Source organism: Vombatus ursinus, unplaced genomic scaffold (assembly GCF_900497805.2).
Source record: "Vombatus ursinus unplaced genomic scaffold, bare-nosed wombat genome assembly UNPS02014794.1, whole genome shotgun sequence".
Classification (NCBI taxonomy): domain Eukaryota; kingdom Metazoa; phylum Chordata; class Mammalia; order Diprotodontia; family Vombatidae; genus Vombatus; species Vombatus ursinus.
This window is the reverse complement of record NW_020954572.1, coordinates 19,404,355-19,424,832: the sequence shown is the minus strand read 5'-3', so window position 1 is coordinate 19,424,832 and position 20,478 is coordinate 19,404,355. Positions and strand designations below refer to the sequence as shown.

At 37.5% G+C, this 20,478-nt stretch overlaps 1 protein-coding gene across 1 annotated transcript in view; it reads left to right on the top strand.

The window, feature by feature from the left end:
- Positions 1 to 20,478, top strand: part of SNAP23 (synaptosome associated protein 23) — a 54,997-nt gene that overhangs the window by 22,223 nt on the left and 12,296 nt on the right. Inside the window, exons 2-5 of the mRNA XM_027870065.1 lie at positions 12,239 to 12,341; positions 14,014 to 14,055; positions 14,613 to 14,661; positions 15,354 to 15,471. Coding sequence (XP_027725866.1) covers positions 12,285 to 12,341; positions 14,014 to 14,055; positions 14,613 to 14,661; positions 15,354 to 15,471 — 266 coding nt within the window. The 5' untranslated portion in view covers positions 12,239 to 12,284. The remainder of the gene's footprint in view (positions 1 to 12,238; positions 12,342 to 14,013; positions 14,056 to 14,612; positions 14,662 to 15,353; positions 15,472 to 20,478) is intronic.

Genomic DNA, 20,478 nt, shown 5'->3' with positions numbered 1-20,478 from the left:
TATGTGCCAGCCACTGTGCTAAGTGCTTTGTACAATTACTATCTCATTTGATCCTCACAACAAACCTTATGAGATAGGTGCAAACAGATTGAGTGACTTGCCCAGGGTCATGCAGCTAATGAGTGTCTGAGGTCAGATTTGAACTCAGATCTTTCTGACTTCAGGCCCAATGCTCTATCCACTGTGCCACCTAGATGCCTCATTCAAATCATGGATGCTGCTCCCTAACTGTGGGTGTTCCCTAACTCTCTGTCCTAGGCCCTCTTTTTTTCTCTACATACTCTCTTGGCTACCTCATCTGTTCCCTTAGATTCAGTTATTATCTCAGTGCATATGATCTGTTTGCCAGATGATCTGTTTATTTGGATCTACTTACCCAACTGAGGTTTCTCTCCTGAGCTGAAGTTCCACGTTCAGTTTCCTCTTGGACTTTTTGAACTGAATATTACATAGGCATCTCAAACCCAACTTGTCCAAAACAGAATCCATTATCTTTTTCCCTAGAGCTACCTATCTCTCATACTCTCCATATTTTTTTTAAACATTTCTTTTTTTTTCCTTTTTTTTTTTTTAAGTAAGGCAGTTGGGATTAGGTGACTTGCCCAGAATCACACAGCTAGGAAGTATTTTGTGTCTGAGGCCATATTTGAATTCAGGTCCTCCTGACTCCAGGGCCAGTGCTCTATCCACTGCACCATCTAGCTGCCCCTAAAAGGCACCATGCCAAGGCATGGTGGTGATGTTCAGAGAATGAGAGATGTCTGGTCTGGACTCTTCCCTAAAATGGAGGTTCTGTTTTTGTAATCTTTCTTGAGGCAATCAAGGTTAAGTGACTTGTTCAGGGTTCCATGGTCACACAGCTGGTAAGAGTCTGAGGCTGAATTTGAATTCAGGTTCTCCTGAATTCAGGGTTGGAGCTCTATCCATTGCACCACCTAGCTATCCACTCTCCATATTTTTGAGAGTATCACTATTTTTCAAATTCTGAATTGCATTAGTCTTGATTCCTCATTCTCACCCCATGTATCAATCATTTGCCACATCTTGCCAATTATACCTCTGCAACATCTCTCCCTTCTGACCCTTTCTCTGTACTGACTCCCATGGCCACCACTTTAGTTCAGATCCTTGTTACCTCTTACTTAGGCTATTTTAATAGCCTTCTAATTGGTCTCCCTATTTTCTCTTCCAACTTCAGTCCATCCTGCTACCCAGCTGCCAAAGCAGTTTTCTTCAAATTTAGATTTGACCTTGTTACTCCTCTGCTCAGTAACTCCAGTAGTTGTCTATTGTCTCCAGGATCAAATGCAAATGCTCCTGTTCAGCCTTTAAAGCCAAACGTTCTGGCCCCATCCTCCCTGTCCAGCCTTATTACATTACTCCACAGTAGTTCAACCAAACTGGTTTTCCTGTTCATCACAAATGATACTTCATCTATCATGCTCTCCTTCCTCACCCCTACCTCTAGGAATCCGTGATTACCTTCAAGACTCAGTTCAAGCACCACCTTCTTCTCCATGACACTTTTTGTGGTCCTTCTAGCTGCTAGTGCTTTTCACCCACTATGTGTATGTGTTTTGTATATGTGAATATTGCTCTCCCTTGTTAGAATGTAAGTTCTTTGAGGACAGGGCCTGTTTTGACTTTTATTTGTATCCCCTAGCATAGTTCTTGGTACATAGGAAGCATTTAATAAATGTTTGTTGATTGATTGTATCCATTCCTTGTATATCTTGTCTATGGTGCTTCTGTTGGAATTATTTTATGCAAAGGTTTCCCCCTTCATTCAGGACTTTCTCTTCATTTCTTTGTCCTGACTTTTTGATGTTTTTATAATAAAACTTCATCTACTTAACTTTTTTGGTGTTTCTCTCATTTGACTGGCAATGAATTGTCTCTAAAAACTATATGTATGAAAGGAGACTTGTTCTTCTTTAGTATGTATGTGTGTGTGTGTGTGGGGGTGACTTTTTATGTTAGGGTCACCTTTCTGTTTTGGAGCATTTGTTGGTTTAAAACTAATGTCTTCGAAACTACTTTCCAGTTTTTGTTTTTGTTTTCTAGCAGTTCTTGATAAAGGAGTGTTCCCCAATTGTTTTGGAATACTGAGTCACTTTATTTTCTAGTTTTTGCCTATCTAATCTTGTCTCTTATCCACTTTTCTGTTTTTTTTTAAATTGGTGCTGATTAGTTTTGTTAGTTAATGCTGGTTGATTAAATTGAATTGGTAGTGATAAACCCTTTTTATTCCAGTGTTTTTTCATTATTTTTATTGAGATTCTTGATTTTCTTCTCAAAAGCTTTTATTTAATCTTGTTTTCATAAAGTAACTTCTTAGTAGTAGTTTGCTGTGGTATTAGATCGTTTTAGTGGCACTAAATTAATTTAGGTAGTACCATAATTTTTATTACATTGGTACAGCCTAGAGATAAACAATGAATATTTCTCTAATTACTTAATAAGTCTATATTTCTGAAAAGTTTGTGGTTGGATTTGATAGTAATATACAGAAAGGCTGATGATTTTTGTGAGCTACTTGTAGCCTGCTACCCTACTGAATTTATTAATTTTTATTTCATTTTGTTGTTTCTATTGAATCTCTGAGATTCTCAAAGAATGAAGTTTTATGGATAGCAAATAGACATAATTTTGCTTCCTCTTTTCCTAGGCATGTGCCCTCAGCATCTTTTTCTTTTTTCTTTTCTTAAAAATTAATTAATTTTTAGTTTTTAACATTCACTTTTATAAGGTTTTGAGTTCTAAATTTTTCTCCCTTCCCTTTCTTCCCCCCTCCCCAAAACAGCATGCAATCTGCTATAGGCTATACATGTACAATCATATTAAACATTTCCAGATCAGTCATATTGTGAAAGAAGAATCAGAACAAAAGGGAACAACCATTAGAAAGAAAAAAAAAAGAGCAAGTAATATCTTTGATCTGCATTCAGACTATAGTTCTTTCTCTGGATGTGGATAGCATTTTCCATCCTGAGTTTTTTGGAATTGACTTAGATCATCGCATTGCCTCAGGATATTTTTCTTGTCTTACTGTTTTTATAGTTATTATTTCTAAAACAATATGAAACAATAGTGGGTGCACTGGACATCCTTGCTTTACCTTTTCTTTATTGGGAAAGTTTCAGGAAATGTTAGGTTCAAAGTGTCACTTTTGATACTAAGCCGCTAGAGTGTTGTGATCCAGGGATGAGTCATTTAACATTTCTGGCCTCGGGCAGTTGTCTTAATCTTGAATTTTTAAAAAGTGGTGAACAAAATGTATTTAGATAAGATTTCTGTCGTCAGGGAGCTTGGTTTATATTGAAGTTGGTCAGTATGTATGTCTTATCACAGAGCCTTACCAGCATGAAAATAACCCAGTTTTATGGGTTTATATAATTCCCAAATACTTTAATATTTAAATTTAGCCTCATAGATAAGTCCTAAATATTTTTGGAGCTACAAAAATTAACATTGTTGCTATCAGTGCACCACATTAATGTTGCTACTATCCATTCTTATCTTAATTTTGCTTTCTTTTTTGTGCTTCTGATCTCAGTATCGTTAGAGTAAGAACGCATGTTGTTCTACTCCTTTTTGGATAGACATTACTTCCTTAAGAAACTCTAACAAAACTAATAATGAAGAGAAGAAAGAGCAAAGGTTATTAATAAATTTCAAAACTTCTTTAAGAGGCAGTTGGGGAACTATACAAATGTTATTGCCTAGCAACCTCATATTTCAGAGAAAAATGTGATCTCATTTTTGTGGGTGCTTACGTGGGTACTTCCTCTATTTGTGCTGCTTGTCACCTGTCTGTGCCTTATCGTCTTGTGAGATTGTTGACAATGCCATGAAATCATAGATGTTGATCTGACAGGGAGTTCAGAAGTCAATTAGTCCTATCTCTTAATTTTTTAGATGAGGAAACTGAAGCCCAGAGAGATAAGAGGTCCATAGACGTTATAAAACTGCCACATGGGTCTGTGACACCACAAAAAAGGTTAGAAATCCCTGTATTAGAGTTTACAATCCTCAAAATGATGCCTTTCAGTTGTAAAATCCTCAAAATAGTTGTGAACTAGATATTCTGAAAAAGATTAAGTGGTTAGTATCCCTTCTCAAAGGTTTTTAGCAGGTCATTAATTACATAGTGTTTTAAAGTATAAGCTCCTTGAGGTCACAAGTTGTTTTTTCTTTGTATTCCAAACTCATAGCATAGTGTGCTGACTAGTAGATATTTAGTGTTTGGGTATGCTGTTGCTGAAGACTATAACAAAAATCTAGGCAAAGTTTAACAATTTCAAACAAATGTTAAAGTTTATCAGTGTCAAATAGGTCCCTTTAATTCTGAACTTTTTTTTTTTTTACTTAAGCAAATTAAGCAAGGAATTGTATTGTAAAACAGTATTAAATATAGAAACCCTGGGGGGTGTTTTTGAAGAGGTTTACCTACAATTCCCAGAAAAACCTTAAAACTTTTAGATTCCTTGTAGACTCACTTATCTCTCTTTGACAAAAAGAACCTGGCTTCAGTTTTGTTTACCTGTCCCACGAAACCCTTAAAGTTTTAGAAACTGCCTTATTTCCCTTTGAAAGCAAACTTCCCCTTCCAGCTCCCTTCATTATCCATTCTCATTGTCTGTTCAAATCACTCAGACATTCCGAACAGAAATTCTCACATGGACCCTTTTCCAAATGGTCCACCTCCCCAGTCAACTGGCTTTCCCATTGTTTTGCCTTCCTGGCCATTCCCACCCATAATCCTAGCTAGGCGCCAGTGTTCCTTTTGCCCCAGCTTTCTGGCCACCCCCCTCCAGATCTCCCTAGACCCCTCCTCCCCTCACCCCAAACTGCTTGGCCACTCCTTGGACCCCTCCTCCCATCACTCCAAGCTGCTTGGCTCCTCCCCAATCAGTCTGTACTAAAGGCTCACCTTTCCTCCATTCTGATGCTGAGCTATTCTCAAGCTTAGAAACTGAGACCCCTCATGCCCGCCCTGATGGGCGTCACCTGGCCTGACCACCCTAGCCCCAGCCCCCACTCAGACTCTGAGTTTTCTAGACTGCCTCACGCTGCTCTTTGTTGGGAGCTTCACCTGACCACGTGACCCTATTTAGATCACTGATGTTTGGGGTTCCTTTGGAGTCTGGCCTGTGTGCTTATCTTTAATAAACTTTCTCTGGCTGGAAGATCTGAGTTGAATTCATTCAGGCAGATCTGTGCCCTGATTTGGGCTTTTTCCCACGATCTTGGGGTGCCTCTGTGCATCTAAGAGCACCTCAAAAAACCCCCCCTCTTCATTTTGATTGATGCTGTTTCAAAATTTATCTGATATTTTACCTTCAAGGACCTCTTTTAAGACTATAAGTCATAGAGAAGATACCAATATGCATAGTAGGGGAAGTTCTTCACTGGAAACTCCCTATGTCAATGAAGTAACAGATCCTTTCAAAATAAAACAAAATAAAAATCTTAGATTTTTAAAAAAGTTGATTTCACTTCAGTTTTGGTGCTTCTTTTCCTAGTCCTTATTTAAGAGAACCAGAATTGGTCTTACAAATATCTTAAGAATCAAAAGTAAAATTGAGAAAAGATTAAAACCACATGTCTCTTGCGTCATCTTATTTTTGATATTTCCTTGATCAGTGTTTCTTAGTTGGGTGCTACCTTTCAGTCATTTGATTTGAGTCATTTTCTCTTTTGAAAAATGGAAATAGAAGTGAGGCCTAGGGAAGTCACATAGCTCAATTGGAGTCCCTTGATGGGTAGTTTGCTTAGAAATTAAAAGCCTAAGCTGCATCCTGTGCTTCTGAGCCATGAGATTGTTTTGTGATAAACAGAGGAAGACATCATGCTGCAATGGGAAAGAGCATTGGTTCTGAAGCCAGAGGATCTGGGCTCTCTTCCTCTTATACCTGGATAATCTCTGACAAGTCACTTAAGCTCCCTGGGCTTCAGTGTTCTAATCTATAAAATGAGGGGGTTGGATTAGATATTCTAGGAGAGTTCCCTACTTACTCAGCATCTACTGTCTTGTGTATGTAGTGGGGGGCTCTCCTTTAAGATTTCCTTGGCAAGATTAATTCCTTATAGAGGCAAACTCTTTTTGTTAACAAGGTTAACCTGAATGGTGCCTTTGTCATGGTACTGATGATGTACAATCCTAGTGGGTATTATAGTCATGGAGGCCTGGCATATGGTAGGTTCTGGTAGGTTCTTAATCTCTTCCCTTCTTTCTCCTCCCTTCTCTCTTCTCCTTTTTAATTTAAAGCTCTTTTGATTTAGATTTGTAATAAATGATAATAATAACTAACATTTATAAAGCACTTACTAAGTACCAGGCACTATGCTAAGTTCTTTACAATTGTTATCTCATTTGATCCTCACAACTCTGGGAGGTAGGTGCTGTTATTATCCCCATTTTACAGATGATGTAGATGAAATAAGCAGAGCTTAAATGACTTGCGCAGGACCACATAACTATTAAGTGTCTGGGGCAGGATTTGAACTTAGATCTTTTTGACTCCATCCAGCACTCTGCCTCAGTCTTTGCAAGACTGGTAAATCCATTATTTTTTTTTTTAAGGCAGGTGGGGTTAAGTGACTTGCCCAGGGTCACACAGCTAGTAAGTGTCAAGTGTTTGGTCTGAGGCTGGATTTGAACTCATGTCCTCCTGACTCTAAGGCTGGTGCTCTATCCACTGGGCCACCTGGCTGCCCCCAAATACATTCTTAGTAGCCCATGTTAGGTACACTTCATACTAGCCTCTCCATCCCTACCCAGGAGTCTCCTATATTTTAAGCTGTGGTCCAAAAATCCAAGTACCATTCTCAGACACTGCCTTACTTTTTTTTGGGGGGGTCACCATTAGTATTTATTGGCATTTAATTTTTCCCCCAATTACTATGTAATTTTTAAAAAATATTTTATTTTTTTCTAATTACGTGTAAAGACAAATTTTTACATTCTTTTAAAAATTTTGAGTTCCAGATTTTCTCCCTCACCTTCCCCCTCCCAAAAGATGGCAATTTGACACAGGTTATATATGTGCAATTATGTAAAACATATTTCTATATTAGTCATGTTGTGAAAGAAGAAGCAGACCAAGAGGAAAAAAAAAAACACAAAAAACCCCAAAGAAAGTGAAAATACTATGCTTTGATTGGCATTCAGACTCCATCAGTTCTTCGGATGTGAATAACAGTTTTCCTCATGAGACCTTTGGAATTGTCTTGGATCATTGTATTGCTGGGAATAGCTAAGTCATTCATAGTTGATCATCATACACTGTTGCTGTTGCTGTGTACAATGTTCTTCTGGTTCTGCTCACTTCACTTTGCCTCAGTTCACATCAGACATTATCTTAATAACCATCTCATTAACTCTTCTACCTTTTGAAGTATGAAATTATTCAACCATGTTAGGAATAAGGCTTTGGGCAGAGAGAGACCTTCAGTCAGTAAACATTTATTAAGTACCTACTCTGTGACTGGCATTTACAGAAGTTGTTTTCAGTTTACCTTCCTCTTTACCCTCAGGTCAAAACTGGTGATACTCTTTCTTATAGCCCTTCTGGTCACTGAGAAAATAAAATAAAAAAAGTGAGATCAGAAATCTGTCCGTAAGTTTTCTTTGTACTACAGGGATTTTCTTCCTCAGGCTTACAGCTCTTGAGATCAAGTTTCCTCATACTTTCTGGACGCTCATCTCTAGCTGTATATTTCATTTATTTATTTATTTATTTTTAGTGAGGCAATTGGGGTTAAGTGACTTGCTCAGAGTCACATAGCTAGTGAGTGTTAGGTGTCTGAGGTTGGATTTGAACTCGGGTCCTCCTGACTCCAGGGCTGGTGCTCTATCCACTGCGCCACCTAGCTGCTCGATCTGTAACTGTATATTGCACAGCACTCATGTACATATGCCTTACAGGTCTAAAAATACGATTGATTCTGAGTTTGGGGTATGTAAGTAGGACCTGTAGAGTCCTACAGTGAAAAGAGTCAATGTGATGAATAAAGTAACCCTTCTCAAGAAATTAAATTAAGCAACTGTGTTGTGGTTGCCACAACACCAGTATTTTTAGTGCAGTTATGTTCAGTGCTGGAAACTATTCTAAAACAGCTGACTATTCTGAGCTCTTTTACATTCTTCCTTTGTAATTTCTCTTATTTGAGTCTTCAGAGGGAGGAAATGGAGATTCCATTGTCTCTGATTCTGAAAGTTGTCTGAAACTAGTAGTGTCTGCCTAATTAGCAGCTTGTTCAGGAATTTAAAAAAAATTTTTTTTAAATTTTATTTTTTATTTTTTTAGGCAATTGGGGTTAAGTGTTCAGAATTTTTGTCTGTGAGATTTACAAAAGACAACCACACTATTGGTTGAGTTAGGAAGGTTCTTTGTACTCCTTCCTTGACACTAAGCATAAGTGAACTAAAATGAAGGAGAGGTGGTTTAGTTGAGTATCAGGAAGTGATTCCTAAATGTATTGCTCAGAAAGGTAAACCACATGTACTTGGTAGGTTGGGAACACCTCTGAGAGGACACTGAAGATAAACTTGGCCTCTACAGTTTTGCCCAAGGTTGACTGTTACTGGTATTGTTTTGAGATACATAAAGTAAACAAAATCATAAACCATGCACTAATCATGTGAAGGATAATTTTTTTTCCTAAAGGTTCATGCTGTTACTTCATTAGGACATGGGGTGACTGAGCTCTAGAAAACTGGCACTCTATTAATGTAAAAGGACAGGGGGAAGGAAGGATAACTATCAGGTCAATAGTTTGGAGGAAAATTCACACGTAATAAAGGGATAAAGGAAATGAAAAATAACAAAATAGCTGATTCTGAATATGTGAAATTAAAAAGCATTTACCACACACACAAAAAAATCCTTGTGATTGGGATACAGAGAGAAGACATTGATGGAGGGGAAAAAGTTTTTGTAGCAGATATGATTGATAGAGATTTGATAGCCAAGATTTACAGGAATGTGATGCAAATATATGGGACCAAGAGCCAATCTTGTATAGATAAGTGATCAGAGAATATGAAAAATTTTCCAAAACTTTAAAAAAAGAAATGTAAATGATCAATAAATATATAAAAATGTTTCCAATTACTAAAAATAAGAGGAAGACAAATTAAAGCAGAAGGTTTTACTTCACACCCATTTGATTGACAAAGATAAAACCGGTCAGCATTGGGAAAATATTGTGGGAAGATAGGCACACTAATATATTACTGATAGAATTGTAGATTCCTCCAGCTGTGATGGAAAACAATTTGAAACTGCTAGAAAAGGGACTGAATTGTTTATTTTCGTTGATGAAGTGAAACTCCTATTGGGCATATACTCCAGGGACAGAGAAAAAGGTCCCATTTATGTTAAAATATTCATAGTGGTACCTTTTGTGACTACAAAAAAAACTGTATAATAATGTCGGTGCCAATTCATTGGGGAATGGCTAAACAAATTGTGATCTATGACGCTTTTCCCATAAGAAATGTTGCCAAGGAGGTAAGCAGCACAAGAAAACATGATATACACACAATGACCACAATTATGTAAAGATAAATACCATTTAAAAGACCTCAGAATTCAAATCAATGCAATGACTACGGAGGACTGATAATGAAATATTCATCCTTTTTTTTGGAGGAATAGTGAGCTATAGGTGTGGAATGCTGCATATCCTGTCGGGCATGGTCATTGTATTGCTTTTTTTTTAAAAAAAAATCTGTACTTTGTTACAAGAGAAGATTCTAAATGGTTTGAGGAGGGGCCTGTTGGGAAATAGCTATATAAAAAGGCATCAGTTTAAAAAAAAATGGACTGGGACAAAAAGATGTTTTATAGCTAGCTAGCATTTTTTTTTTAAACCAACTCTCCCTTTCTCTCATTGGAAGTAAAAGAGAAGCATTACACCTGCAGTAGTGAGAAACCGTGACATTCAGTTGCTGTTCTTGCTATTCAAGTTGAGGGATGGAGTGATCACCCTCCCCAGCCCTAGTTTTCAATATACCTTAATCTCTTCAGCTAAACTATATCTTATCTGGGACTAATGAAAATGGGCTTTATTTGCTCTTGGAAAAAATTTAATAAGCATTTGTAGATAGGGGGAAAACCTTTGCCAGTGTGGATAGCCAGTTCTGGCAAGTTTTTTTTTTTCTGGCAAGTTTTTAAAGAGCTAGAAACTCTTCAAGTATGGTCCGGTGCAGGGATGGGGAACCTGCAGCCTTGAAGCCACATGTGGCCCTTTAGGTCCTCAGGTGTGGCCCTTTAGATCCTCAGGTGTGGGCCTTTGCCTGAATCCAAACTTCACAGAACAAATTCCCTTAATAAAAGGATTTTTTTCTGTAAAACTTGGACTCAGTCAAAAGACCACACCCAAGGACCTAGAAGGCCACATGTGGCCTTGAGGCTGCAGGTTCCTCGCCTCTGGTCTGGTGATTGCTGTAAGTTTATTCTCCAAGTACCAGCCTAGCTGAGTTCATAGAAACTAGTAACCAGAATATTGTCCGTGGTGTAGTGGATTTTCCTTTTTTAAATGATTAGCCTTGACAGTAGCCATATGAAATATATCCGTGGTTGTTGTTTGTTGTTCTTTGTGTTTAAAGGTGTCAGAGTCCAGATCAGCTCCTTTCCCCAGGATTAACAGGCCCACAGAATCCAGCACCACCCGTAGCACGTCTAGCCTCCTGTCAAATTTCTCTCTTCTGTGTACTGCATGCTGTGGTCAAAATGCACTACTTCCTGTTTCCTATATACACCCTTCAATCTCCTCCTTTTCTTTTGCTCTTTTCTATATCTAATGCCTGCCCTTATCCTTTGAAACCCCACTCATGTGTTACCTCCTCTTCCATGAAGTCTTTCCTGATCCTTTCCCCAGGACTTGTGTTTGTATGTGTGTGGCTGCATTCCAACACACTTACTGTAACATGCAGTATTCATCAGACCATATGATCATAGATTTAGAGCTTAGAAGGGACCCTGGAGATCATTGGGTCCAACTCCCTAGGCTGGCACTTGTTTGTGTCTTATCCTTCTACTATATTGTCAATTCCGTAAGGGTAGGGAACATTTCTTACCTTCACTTTATGTCTCTCTTTCTCCCTTGCACTTAATACAGTGTTCTGCACTTTTAAAAAATGTGTTTGTTGATGTGTGAGCTTGTTTTGTAGGGAAATCTACCAGTATTGAAATCCAGTTCCCATTTTAGGTACTTGCCAAGTCTAAATTTATGATCCTGTGAGCTGTAATTTATAGTATTAACCTCTTCATGCAGTTTTCTTCCTATTTAATTTTATTTTTTTCTCAATTACACATAAACCAAAATTTTTAACATTCTTTAAAAAAAAAAACTTTTAAGTTCCCTATTCTTTCCCTCCCTCCCTCCCTCCTCCTTAAGAAGGCAAGCAATTTGATATAGATTATACATGCGCAGTCATGCAAAATAGCTGTGCAGTTTTCTAAGTGATTTGGCCAGGGCAGAGTAATTAGTATGTAACAGAGGTAGGACTTAAACAGACCTTTCCTTCTTTGAGGTTAGCGCCTCAGATCAGGCTGCAGATTCAGCACAATAATGTTTGAATTTGGAATTTGAATTGTAGAAGTGGTCATACTTGAAAGGCTACTAAAATCCTGTCTTACCTTGCTCCTCAATTTATAAAACTTTCTTTGGGCTTTTTTTCACCTGAAGACTTCATTACAAACATAAGAATGTATTTTGAAAAGTCAAGTTAATGGCAGAGATTTTTTTTCCTAATTACTTGTAAAAACAATTTTTTAACATTCATTTTTTAAAATTTTGAGCTCCAAATTCTCTCCCTCTCCCCTCCCTGAGAAGGCAAGCAATTTTATCTAGGTTGTACATGTGCAGTTATACAAAACATATTTCCATATTAGACATGTTGTGAAAGAAAACACAGAAAAAAAAGTCCCAAGAAAAATAAAGTAAAAAAAAAAAGTGTGATTCAATCTGCATTCAAACTCCTTCAGTTCTTTCTTTGGAGGTGGAGAGCATTTTTCATCATGAGTCCTTAAGAATTATCTTAGATTATTATATTGCTGAGAATAGCGAAATCCTTCACAGTTGATCATCGTACAGTATTACTGTGTGCAGTGTTCTTCTGGTTCTGCTCACTTCAGTTTGCATCAGTTCGTATAAATCTTAGTGACCTTCCAAGGTGAGAATAATACACTTTAACACCTTGAAACCTACTTTTTTTTTTAAACAGAGTATCACAGTTTCTGTTTCTTGCTTACCAAGAATTGTGATCCATCATGGATGATCTGTCAACAGAAGAAATTCAGCTAAGGGCTCAGCAGGTGACTGATGAGGTAAAACATTATACTGAAAATCTTAATTCATTTCACATCTCTTATATCTGAGTGTTATATTCCTTTTTCAGAGCTGAGGTGAGGAAAGATCAACTTAGCCATTTTGGCCAGCCTGGTCCCATCATAGTGTTTGCTGATTGATTAGACCAACAAATGCATTTGGTATTGACTAATGATATGTTATTATTGTGTTGTCAGCTCGTTCCCTCAAAAAACAAAAACAGCACTAAAAAAGTTAAAAGTAAATTCTAACACAATCTAGTCTAAACAGAGGACTCTAGAGATAATAGAGAGCCACCAAAAATTTGAGTAGGGAACTGACCATGGACAGACCTGTGCTATAAGAAGATCACTTTGGCAGCTATGTAGATGGATTGGAGATAATTGAGGCTGGAAGTCCAATTAGGAGGCCATTGTAATAGTTCAGGTGAAAGGTATAATAAGGACCTGAACTAGATTGATGGCTATCTATATGGAGAGGAGGACTGTTCCTTTATAATCTTTATATTCCTAGCACCTGGTATGGTCCTAGTACATAGTAGGTGCTTAATAAATTCTTGTTGATTTATTGTTTGAGGATTTTGAAAATACATTTGAAAATATATTGATGATGGTGTAGCCCAGGGCTCTGTGGTTGGCCTTGTGCTATTTGGTGTTCTTGTCAATGACTTGATAAAGACTGAGGTGGTATGCTCATCAAAATTATAAATGACACAGAGCTGGGAAGGATAGCTAATATGCTTCATGACAGAATCCAAAAATTTTGTGACAGACTAGTACTGGGCTGAGTCTAATAGGAACAAATGTAAAGTTTCAGTCAAAACAGAAGGATAAGATGGTGAAGGTAAGGATAGATAGCAGTTCTGAAAAAGATGTTGAGGTTTTAGTGGGCTGCAAGCTCAACAAGGTGGTATGGGAGCTAAAAAGCTAATTTAGTCCTGGGTAGCTGTAGGAGGGGTATTGCCTCAGAGAACAGGAAGGTGATAGTCCATTTGTCAATCCTCATCTGGAGTATGGTGGTCATTTTGGGCATTAAGCAGAAGAGGGCCACCAGAATGGTGAAGGACCTTGAGTTTGTGATGCCTGAGGATTAGTTGAAGGAAATGGGAAGGTTAAGCATGGAGAAAAGAAGACTCTGGGATGTGATAGCTATGTTCAAGTATTTGAAAGACTGTCATGTAGCAAAATCAGTCTTGTTCTTTTTGGTTCCAGAGGGCAGAATCAAGAGCGGTGAGGGGAACTTGCAAAGAAGCCAGTTAGCCTTGATGTCAGGAAAAATTTCCTAATAATTAGTACTGTCCAGAGATGAACTGGATTGCCTTGAGAGGTAGTGAGGTCTTCACCCAGAGGCTGGATGACCACTAGGATATGTTATAGTGGGTAATCCTATGGGGTATGAATTGAATTAGACGCGGTAGAAGTTCCTTTTGACTCTCAAATTCTGTGATTCAGTGACTGACCCAGTATCTGGTGAAAATCAGCTTGCAGCTTTAATGACCAATTTGGTTGTTTTTACATTATTTAAGAGATAGTTGGCAATGATTTTACATATAGTAGAGAATAACATCCTGAACATGGTAAACATAGATTTTTATTTAAAAATTCTGCTTATTTTTCTGTTGTACCCTAAAATATTAAAGCTCTTTTTTTGTTTTTGTTTTTGTTTTTCTAGTCCCTGGAAAGCACAAGGAGAATCCTGGGTTTAGCCATTGAGGTAAGAGAATATTACTAGAAATGTCTTACTCTTGGGTATCCTGGAGGGTACAACATGATGCCACTGTTCTGCCTGCAGAGCTCTATGTTACAAAGCTTGTGACCTGTTTAGCATTTGGATCAGTAATGCCCAGTAACATTTATTGCTCAGATAACATTATGTTTAACATGAAGTCAGTTCTGTCTAGTCAAGTATGGGAATCGAGCAAGGAGGGATTGTGTTAAATTAGTATTCTGAATGAGTTTAGAGACAGGAAGACAATACTTTTTTGTTTGAAAACAAAGTATTGATGTCATCAAGCTATGTAATGTCAACACTTGATTTTTCCTCTTCCATTACTATAGCATGTCAGGGACAATTAATTTAATAAAAGTCTGTGACTCACTTTTCACTTCAGGTGGTGACTTTTGTAAAATATACATCTAGTCCTGGCTTAATCTACCTAGAATCTTACTTTCTCCGATCTTGATATTTTCTCTGTATTTTTTACATTTGTAGATGTTAGTCCTTTTGTTTTAGCTATACTGTAGACTTTTTTTTTTTCCCACTTCTTTTAGTCTCAGGATGCAGGAATCAAAACCATCACTATGCTGGATGAACAAGGGGGTGAGTTTGGAGTCATTGGAAGAAGTTCTGAATTTTACTTTGCACACTTGCTGTATTCATGGGTGTTTCCAAAATGTATCCTTTAAGAGTGCTCTTTCCCATGTGGGTGGTACATTTCCTCCACCTGAGACCCCTTTCACATTTTGGATTATACAATGTTTGACTTTTTCCATTGGAGTTATTATTATGCCCAGAAAATCAGGGCACTGGACTTAAATATGGTTAGTGAACTAAACAAGTTTGGGGGACATCCAAATTGGAATATTCCTTGGAGCTCAGTGTCAGATGGGCCTGGTTCTCAAGGGATCTTGTTTATTCTGGGATTTGAACCTACTGAGCTAGGAATAATATTGGGTATCTGATTCCAAAGCAGATCTCAGCCCATATGATTCCAAAACAGGATTGTATCCCTAAGTTTTTCCTGGGGTCAATGCAAATTCTAATTGGGGGCTAGGTGCTTTAAATTTGGGACATCCCAGACTGCCTTCATGTCAGGTAGTATTTACTGTCTGTTTACTCTTTCACTGCCATTACAGACATTTACTAGATTGTGTCAGTGCATTATTAAATTTGGGACTGTATCCTATTATGCTGCCTTATATAACAGTATTTTCTGTTTGGGGAGCTTCCTAGAATATTTGTTATGGCTAGTAACTTCCCACAAAATATAACTTTCAAAAAACTCTTCTTAGAAAAACTGAACCGCATAGAAGAAGGCATGGACCAAATAAACAAAGACATGAGAGAGGCAGAGAAGACCCTAACAGAACTTAACAAGTGTTGTGGCCTTTGTGTTTGCCCTTGGAATAGGTGAGTTGATCAGTCAAAGCCTGAAAACTCATCATTGTTTCCCTAGAAGATATTGTGAGAGATGTTTTTTTTTCTTTTTTCTCTTCTTTCTTTCTTTCTTTTTTTTTTGTGGTAGTGATTGTTTTAAACTGCCACACAAGCTTTACAAAAAGATTCCCCTTTCCCACCTTTCTTTCTGGTGAAATGCATATAGGGTTTTAAGACAAAAATTAGGGACTTTGTGGCACATTATATAAATATATGTTGTTGATCTATTAAAAAAGATAAGTAATCATTTCATATCGAATTTGGTATGTTCCCTGAAAACCACAATTTTAATCTATCCTGTTTTAAAAACAAGTATTTTTTTTTTTAACCTAGAGAGAAGTGGGTAGAAAATATGTCTCTGGCAGTCAAAAAGTGGAATGGAGTTAATATTTTCTTTTACCGGCAATCAATAAGTAACCACTGCTAGATAGAACAGGTATTGTAGAGAGTACTACTACACTATAGAGAATACTATTTATTCTTCACAGTACGGGTAGGGAATGTGAAGAGGCAGCCTGATGTATTGGAAATAGTAATGGATTTACTCAGAAAACTTAGGTTAAAATTCAGATTTTGCCATTTACTATCTGTGTGAACTTAGGCAAGTCACTTGGACGTCAGTTTCCTGGTATGTAAAATGAAGGAATTGGACTGGATGACTGCTAAGGTTCCTAGTAGCTGTAATTCATTGGTCCTGCCTTCAAAGAACTCAGAATTGTTGGAGAAACAAGAACAGTCCACAAGAAACAGTAATAAACAATACTGCAAGTATGTATCAGATGCCAAATGGTGTGCTTTATCTGGACTGTTAAGTGCTAGATAAAGGAGAAAGAGGAATAATAGGAGGAATCTTCAGACATAGGACTGAAGCTGGGGTAGCAGCTGAAGAATGGATTGAAATGGAGAAAGGCTAGACAGGGGTTCGCCTTAGGGGACTAGACTGTTGGAGTGGCCAAAGATGCTTCCAAGTTTTGGGGTAAGTTTTTTCAGAAGTGGTGGTCACTGAAAACTGTATTAAGATAAATGTTTGAAGACCGAAGTCTCATGACTATAGTACCTAGAATGGAATAGTGTTTGACAAATATCCATTAAGTGCATTGTAAAAATGATAAATGACACTAAATTCTAATTAATCCACTTCCTTCTTACCCTTTTTAAAAAATCAATCTCTTATTAATAGCAGCAAATATTTAAATATTCAGAATAATTGCAAGTTAATTTTGAGCAATCAGTTTTTTATCATTTCCTTCATGAGGAGAGGTTAATCTGTTGAATTAAGGAAGAAACACACTGGCAATTTTTGTATTCTAATAAGTCATAATTTGTATTCTATTAAGTCATAAGACGCAGTCTTAAGGTTGAACGACTGTGTTCATGGTGCTAAAAGTTTTCATTTTCCAAAGTGCTTTATAAGTATTACAACTTTAAGCTAGTTGTTGCAGCTGTTATATTTGTTGTTCATAGCTTTTCTGTCAAAAACTTTTAAGTTTGGGACTCTTTGGCTACCAAAAATAGTTGGGAGTGGAAGAGCCATTTCTGTGTTGTCAGGCTTTCAGGTAAATAAGTTCTTATGACTTATGATTGCAAATTTTACCCCAGAATGAATAGGCCCAAGTTGTTTAAAGGCTGAGTTTAGTGTCTGTTAAAAGGATTGGGAAGTTAAAGTTCTTTTGTACTTGTTTTGACTCTTAGTTTTCTCCTCACTGCTTTAATGAAATGTAAGACAAATCACACAATCACAGAGTTTCAGAAGTTACCTTGTAGGCCATCTAGTTGTCTCCACAATACCTGACCACAAATCCCTTCTATATCTGGCTAGTGGGTAGTTATCCAGACTTCACTTGGGAACCCAGTATTTCCTAATGCAGGTTTTTCTGCTTTTGGATGATTCTAATTATTAGGAAATATATCCCTGTTTTGAGTTACAGTTGGCTTCTGGAACTTTCATGCGTTGTTCCTAGTCCTGCCCTCTAGGTCTGTGTAGAACAAGTCTAATCATTTTTCCCCTTGGCTTAAATACAGCCAAGATGTCTTTCTAAGTCTTCTCTCCTCCAGGCTGTATATTCCCATTTCCTTCCATATGCTTTTATGGTATGATCTTGAGGCCCTTCCTGGTTGCCCTAATGCCCTTTAAACTGATCATGACCTTCCATCAGCACTGTTGACTCCTTTAGTTTTCTGTTCACTAAAACCTCCAAATCTTTTTCTGAATTGCTGTTTAGCTACATCTTCCTCATCTTGAACTTGTGAAGTTGATGTTTTTTTAATGCAGTTCTTAAGATGTTACATTTATCCCTATGTTCTGGTGTTCTCACTTCTCGAGGTCTTTTTGGATTCTGACAATAATTAATTTTATTAGTTATCTTTCCCAGTTCTGTGCAGTTTACAAACTAGATAAGCATTTTATCTCTGCCTTTATATCACTGATAAGAAGATTTAATTGTCCAAGGCCAAATACTTGAGGCATTCTTCTGGAGATCTATTTCCAAATTGCTCCTTGAGTCCAGTTAGCTATTTCTGAATCCATCTAGCTGTACGTACTTGTATCTAGCTATTATATCTTCATTTTGTCAACAGAAGAATAGTATGAGAAGCTTTGTCTAAAGCTTTGCTGAAATCTGTGTTAAATTAAAGCTTCAACATTCTCTTGATCTGGTAACCTGTTTGGCATAACTTGTTCTTGGTGAAACCATCATGATGGGCTCCTTGTGTTTATTACTTCCTTTACTAAATATTTAAAGAGAGTTCTTTAATAATTTGTTCTAAAATTTCATATGAACCCAAAGTCAAGCTCATAGACCTATAGTTTGTAGATTCTATTCTTATCTCATTGTTCAAGAAAACAAAATGCCTGTCCTTCTCCATCCTTGTGACACCCCTCCTATTCTCCACACTCTTCCAGAGATCATTGAGATCTTCCAGAGATCATTGAGCAGTCTCTTCTGCTTGTTCTTGCAGTAATCTAAAATATAGTTCATTGGTTACTTGAATTCATCGACAGCAGCCAGATAATGGCTTGTCTCCCCACTTCTCTTGGATATCAGCTTCCCGTTAGCCACTTTTGCTCTGTTCTTTTCAGTCTAAAGCTCATCTTCCATGGCCAGAGAAGACAAAAGCTCAATAAAAGTTGAGTAATTGCTGTTTCTTCCTTATCTATTATTTCCATCTACCTTGATCAACAGTTCCTTTTCCTGTTGTGATATTTTTCTCTTCCTCAGTTTAACTAAAACAAAACCCTTTTAATTATTTTTAAACCTCCCTCAGCAACTTCAGCTCATTCAGTTCAATTCAACAAGCACTTATTAGGTACTGTTCCAGGTTCTGGGCAAAAGACAATAGCAAGACTATTTTTGCCCTCAAGGAGCTTACTTTCTCTAGGTGAAAATAACAAATAATTATGATGTATATAAATATAAATATATATATGAATAAATAAATAGAAAGGAACTTGGAAGTGGGGATGCTAAGATGGGCTTGAGGATTCAGCAAAAGCCTCTTGTAGGAGCTGCCACTTGATCTGAGTTTTGAAAAGACCCAGGGATTCCACAAGGTAGAAATGAGGAGGGAGAGGGTCTCAGGTATGGAAGGGACAAGTTTGGCAGAGGGATAGGGGCAGGAGATAGAATGTTATATAAGAGAAACTGCAAGTAGAACATTTTGGAACATAGAATGCGTGAGATGTGGAATATTATGGGATCTGTCTAGAAGACAGGTGAAACCCAGGTGTGAAGGACTTTAACTTTCCAGGTGAGGAGTTTATATTGTCCGGAGGCTACTGAAAGCCACCAAAGCCCCTTGATCAGGGGAGTGACAGGGTTTCATTTGTGCTTTAGGAATATCATTTTGGAAGTCGGGTGAAGGATATGGATTAGAGAAGGGAGAAATCAGAGATAGGGAGACCCAATTAGGCTACTGTTTCAAAAGGCTAGGTGATTTCGGTAATGAGTGCCAGAATTTGGGTGCTGGCCCTCTAAATGTAAAGAAGTAGACAGATGTGAAAGATGTGGAAGTAGACTTGAAAAACTTGGCATCTGATTGGATGTGGAGGGTAAGAGAAGAACACTATACCTCTTCTCTTCAATCACATAGTCACCTTCAATTTCTTGCTGAAATGAGACCAACTTAAAGTTTATAGGTGGAAGATCATTGAAGAAAATGGACGTCCCATGGTTCAATAGATACTTCTGTTATAAGTATAATGAGGAGATGGTGGTGAAGAGGTACTCAGTGTACTTAATTTCATTTTGCTTCCCTTTCTAGCACAAGTATTATGGCTTTCATGGAAGCCTAAGAGATATAGACAATACCATAGAGCTGAAACACTATCTGCAAGAGAAGACTTTCTCGAGTAGGTATAGTACAGTGGAATCAAGGCACCTACTCTAACAAACAATTGATCCTTGAAGAAAACTTGAGCCCCTAGACAAAGTAAAAACTTTCTTATCTTATTTTACTACTCATCAGGCCCTTACCTCTCACTGCATTTTCTTCTAGTATACCTATTCTTTTGTACTCACTTGAGATCTCCAGCCCCAGGTTGTTCCTCATCCCCATTTCCATCTCTTGATGTACTTTAGAGGCTCATGAAATCTTCTTAATCTTTTCAGCTTTGTACACAGAGAAATTTTGTACACATATGTATTTTTACAGTAATGTGATAGTTAACCAAGAAAACATTTTCGTTATGTTTAGTTTTAGGCTCTCCATTTTAGGATGGACCTTGTTAATTCTTGAGTGCTTCTAGCAGAGAGCAAACCAGATGAAGTCCCTCAAAATCATGCTGTATGAAGATAGGTTGAGTGAGCTAGGAATGTTTAAGCCTGGAATAGTGAAGGATCCAATGGGAATGGCAGTTGTTTTCAAGTATTTGAAGGGCAGTCAGGTGGAAGAAGGGTTATATTTCTTCTACTAGGACTCAGAGGGCAGAACTATGGTCACTGAATCCAGATAGAATGCAGAGAGAGAAATTAAGGCTTGATG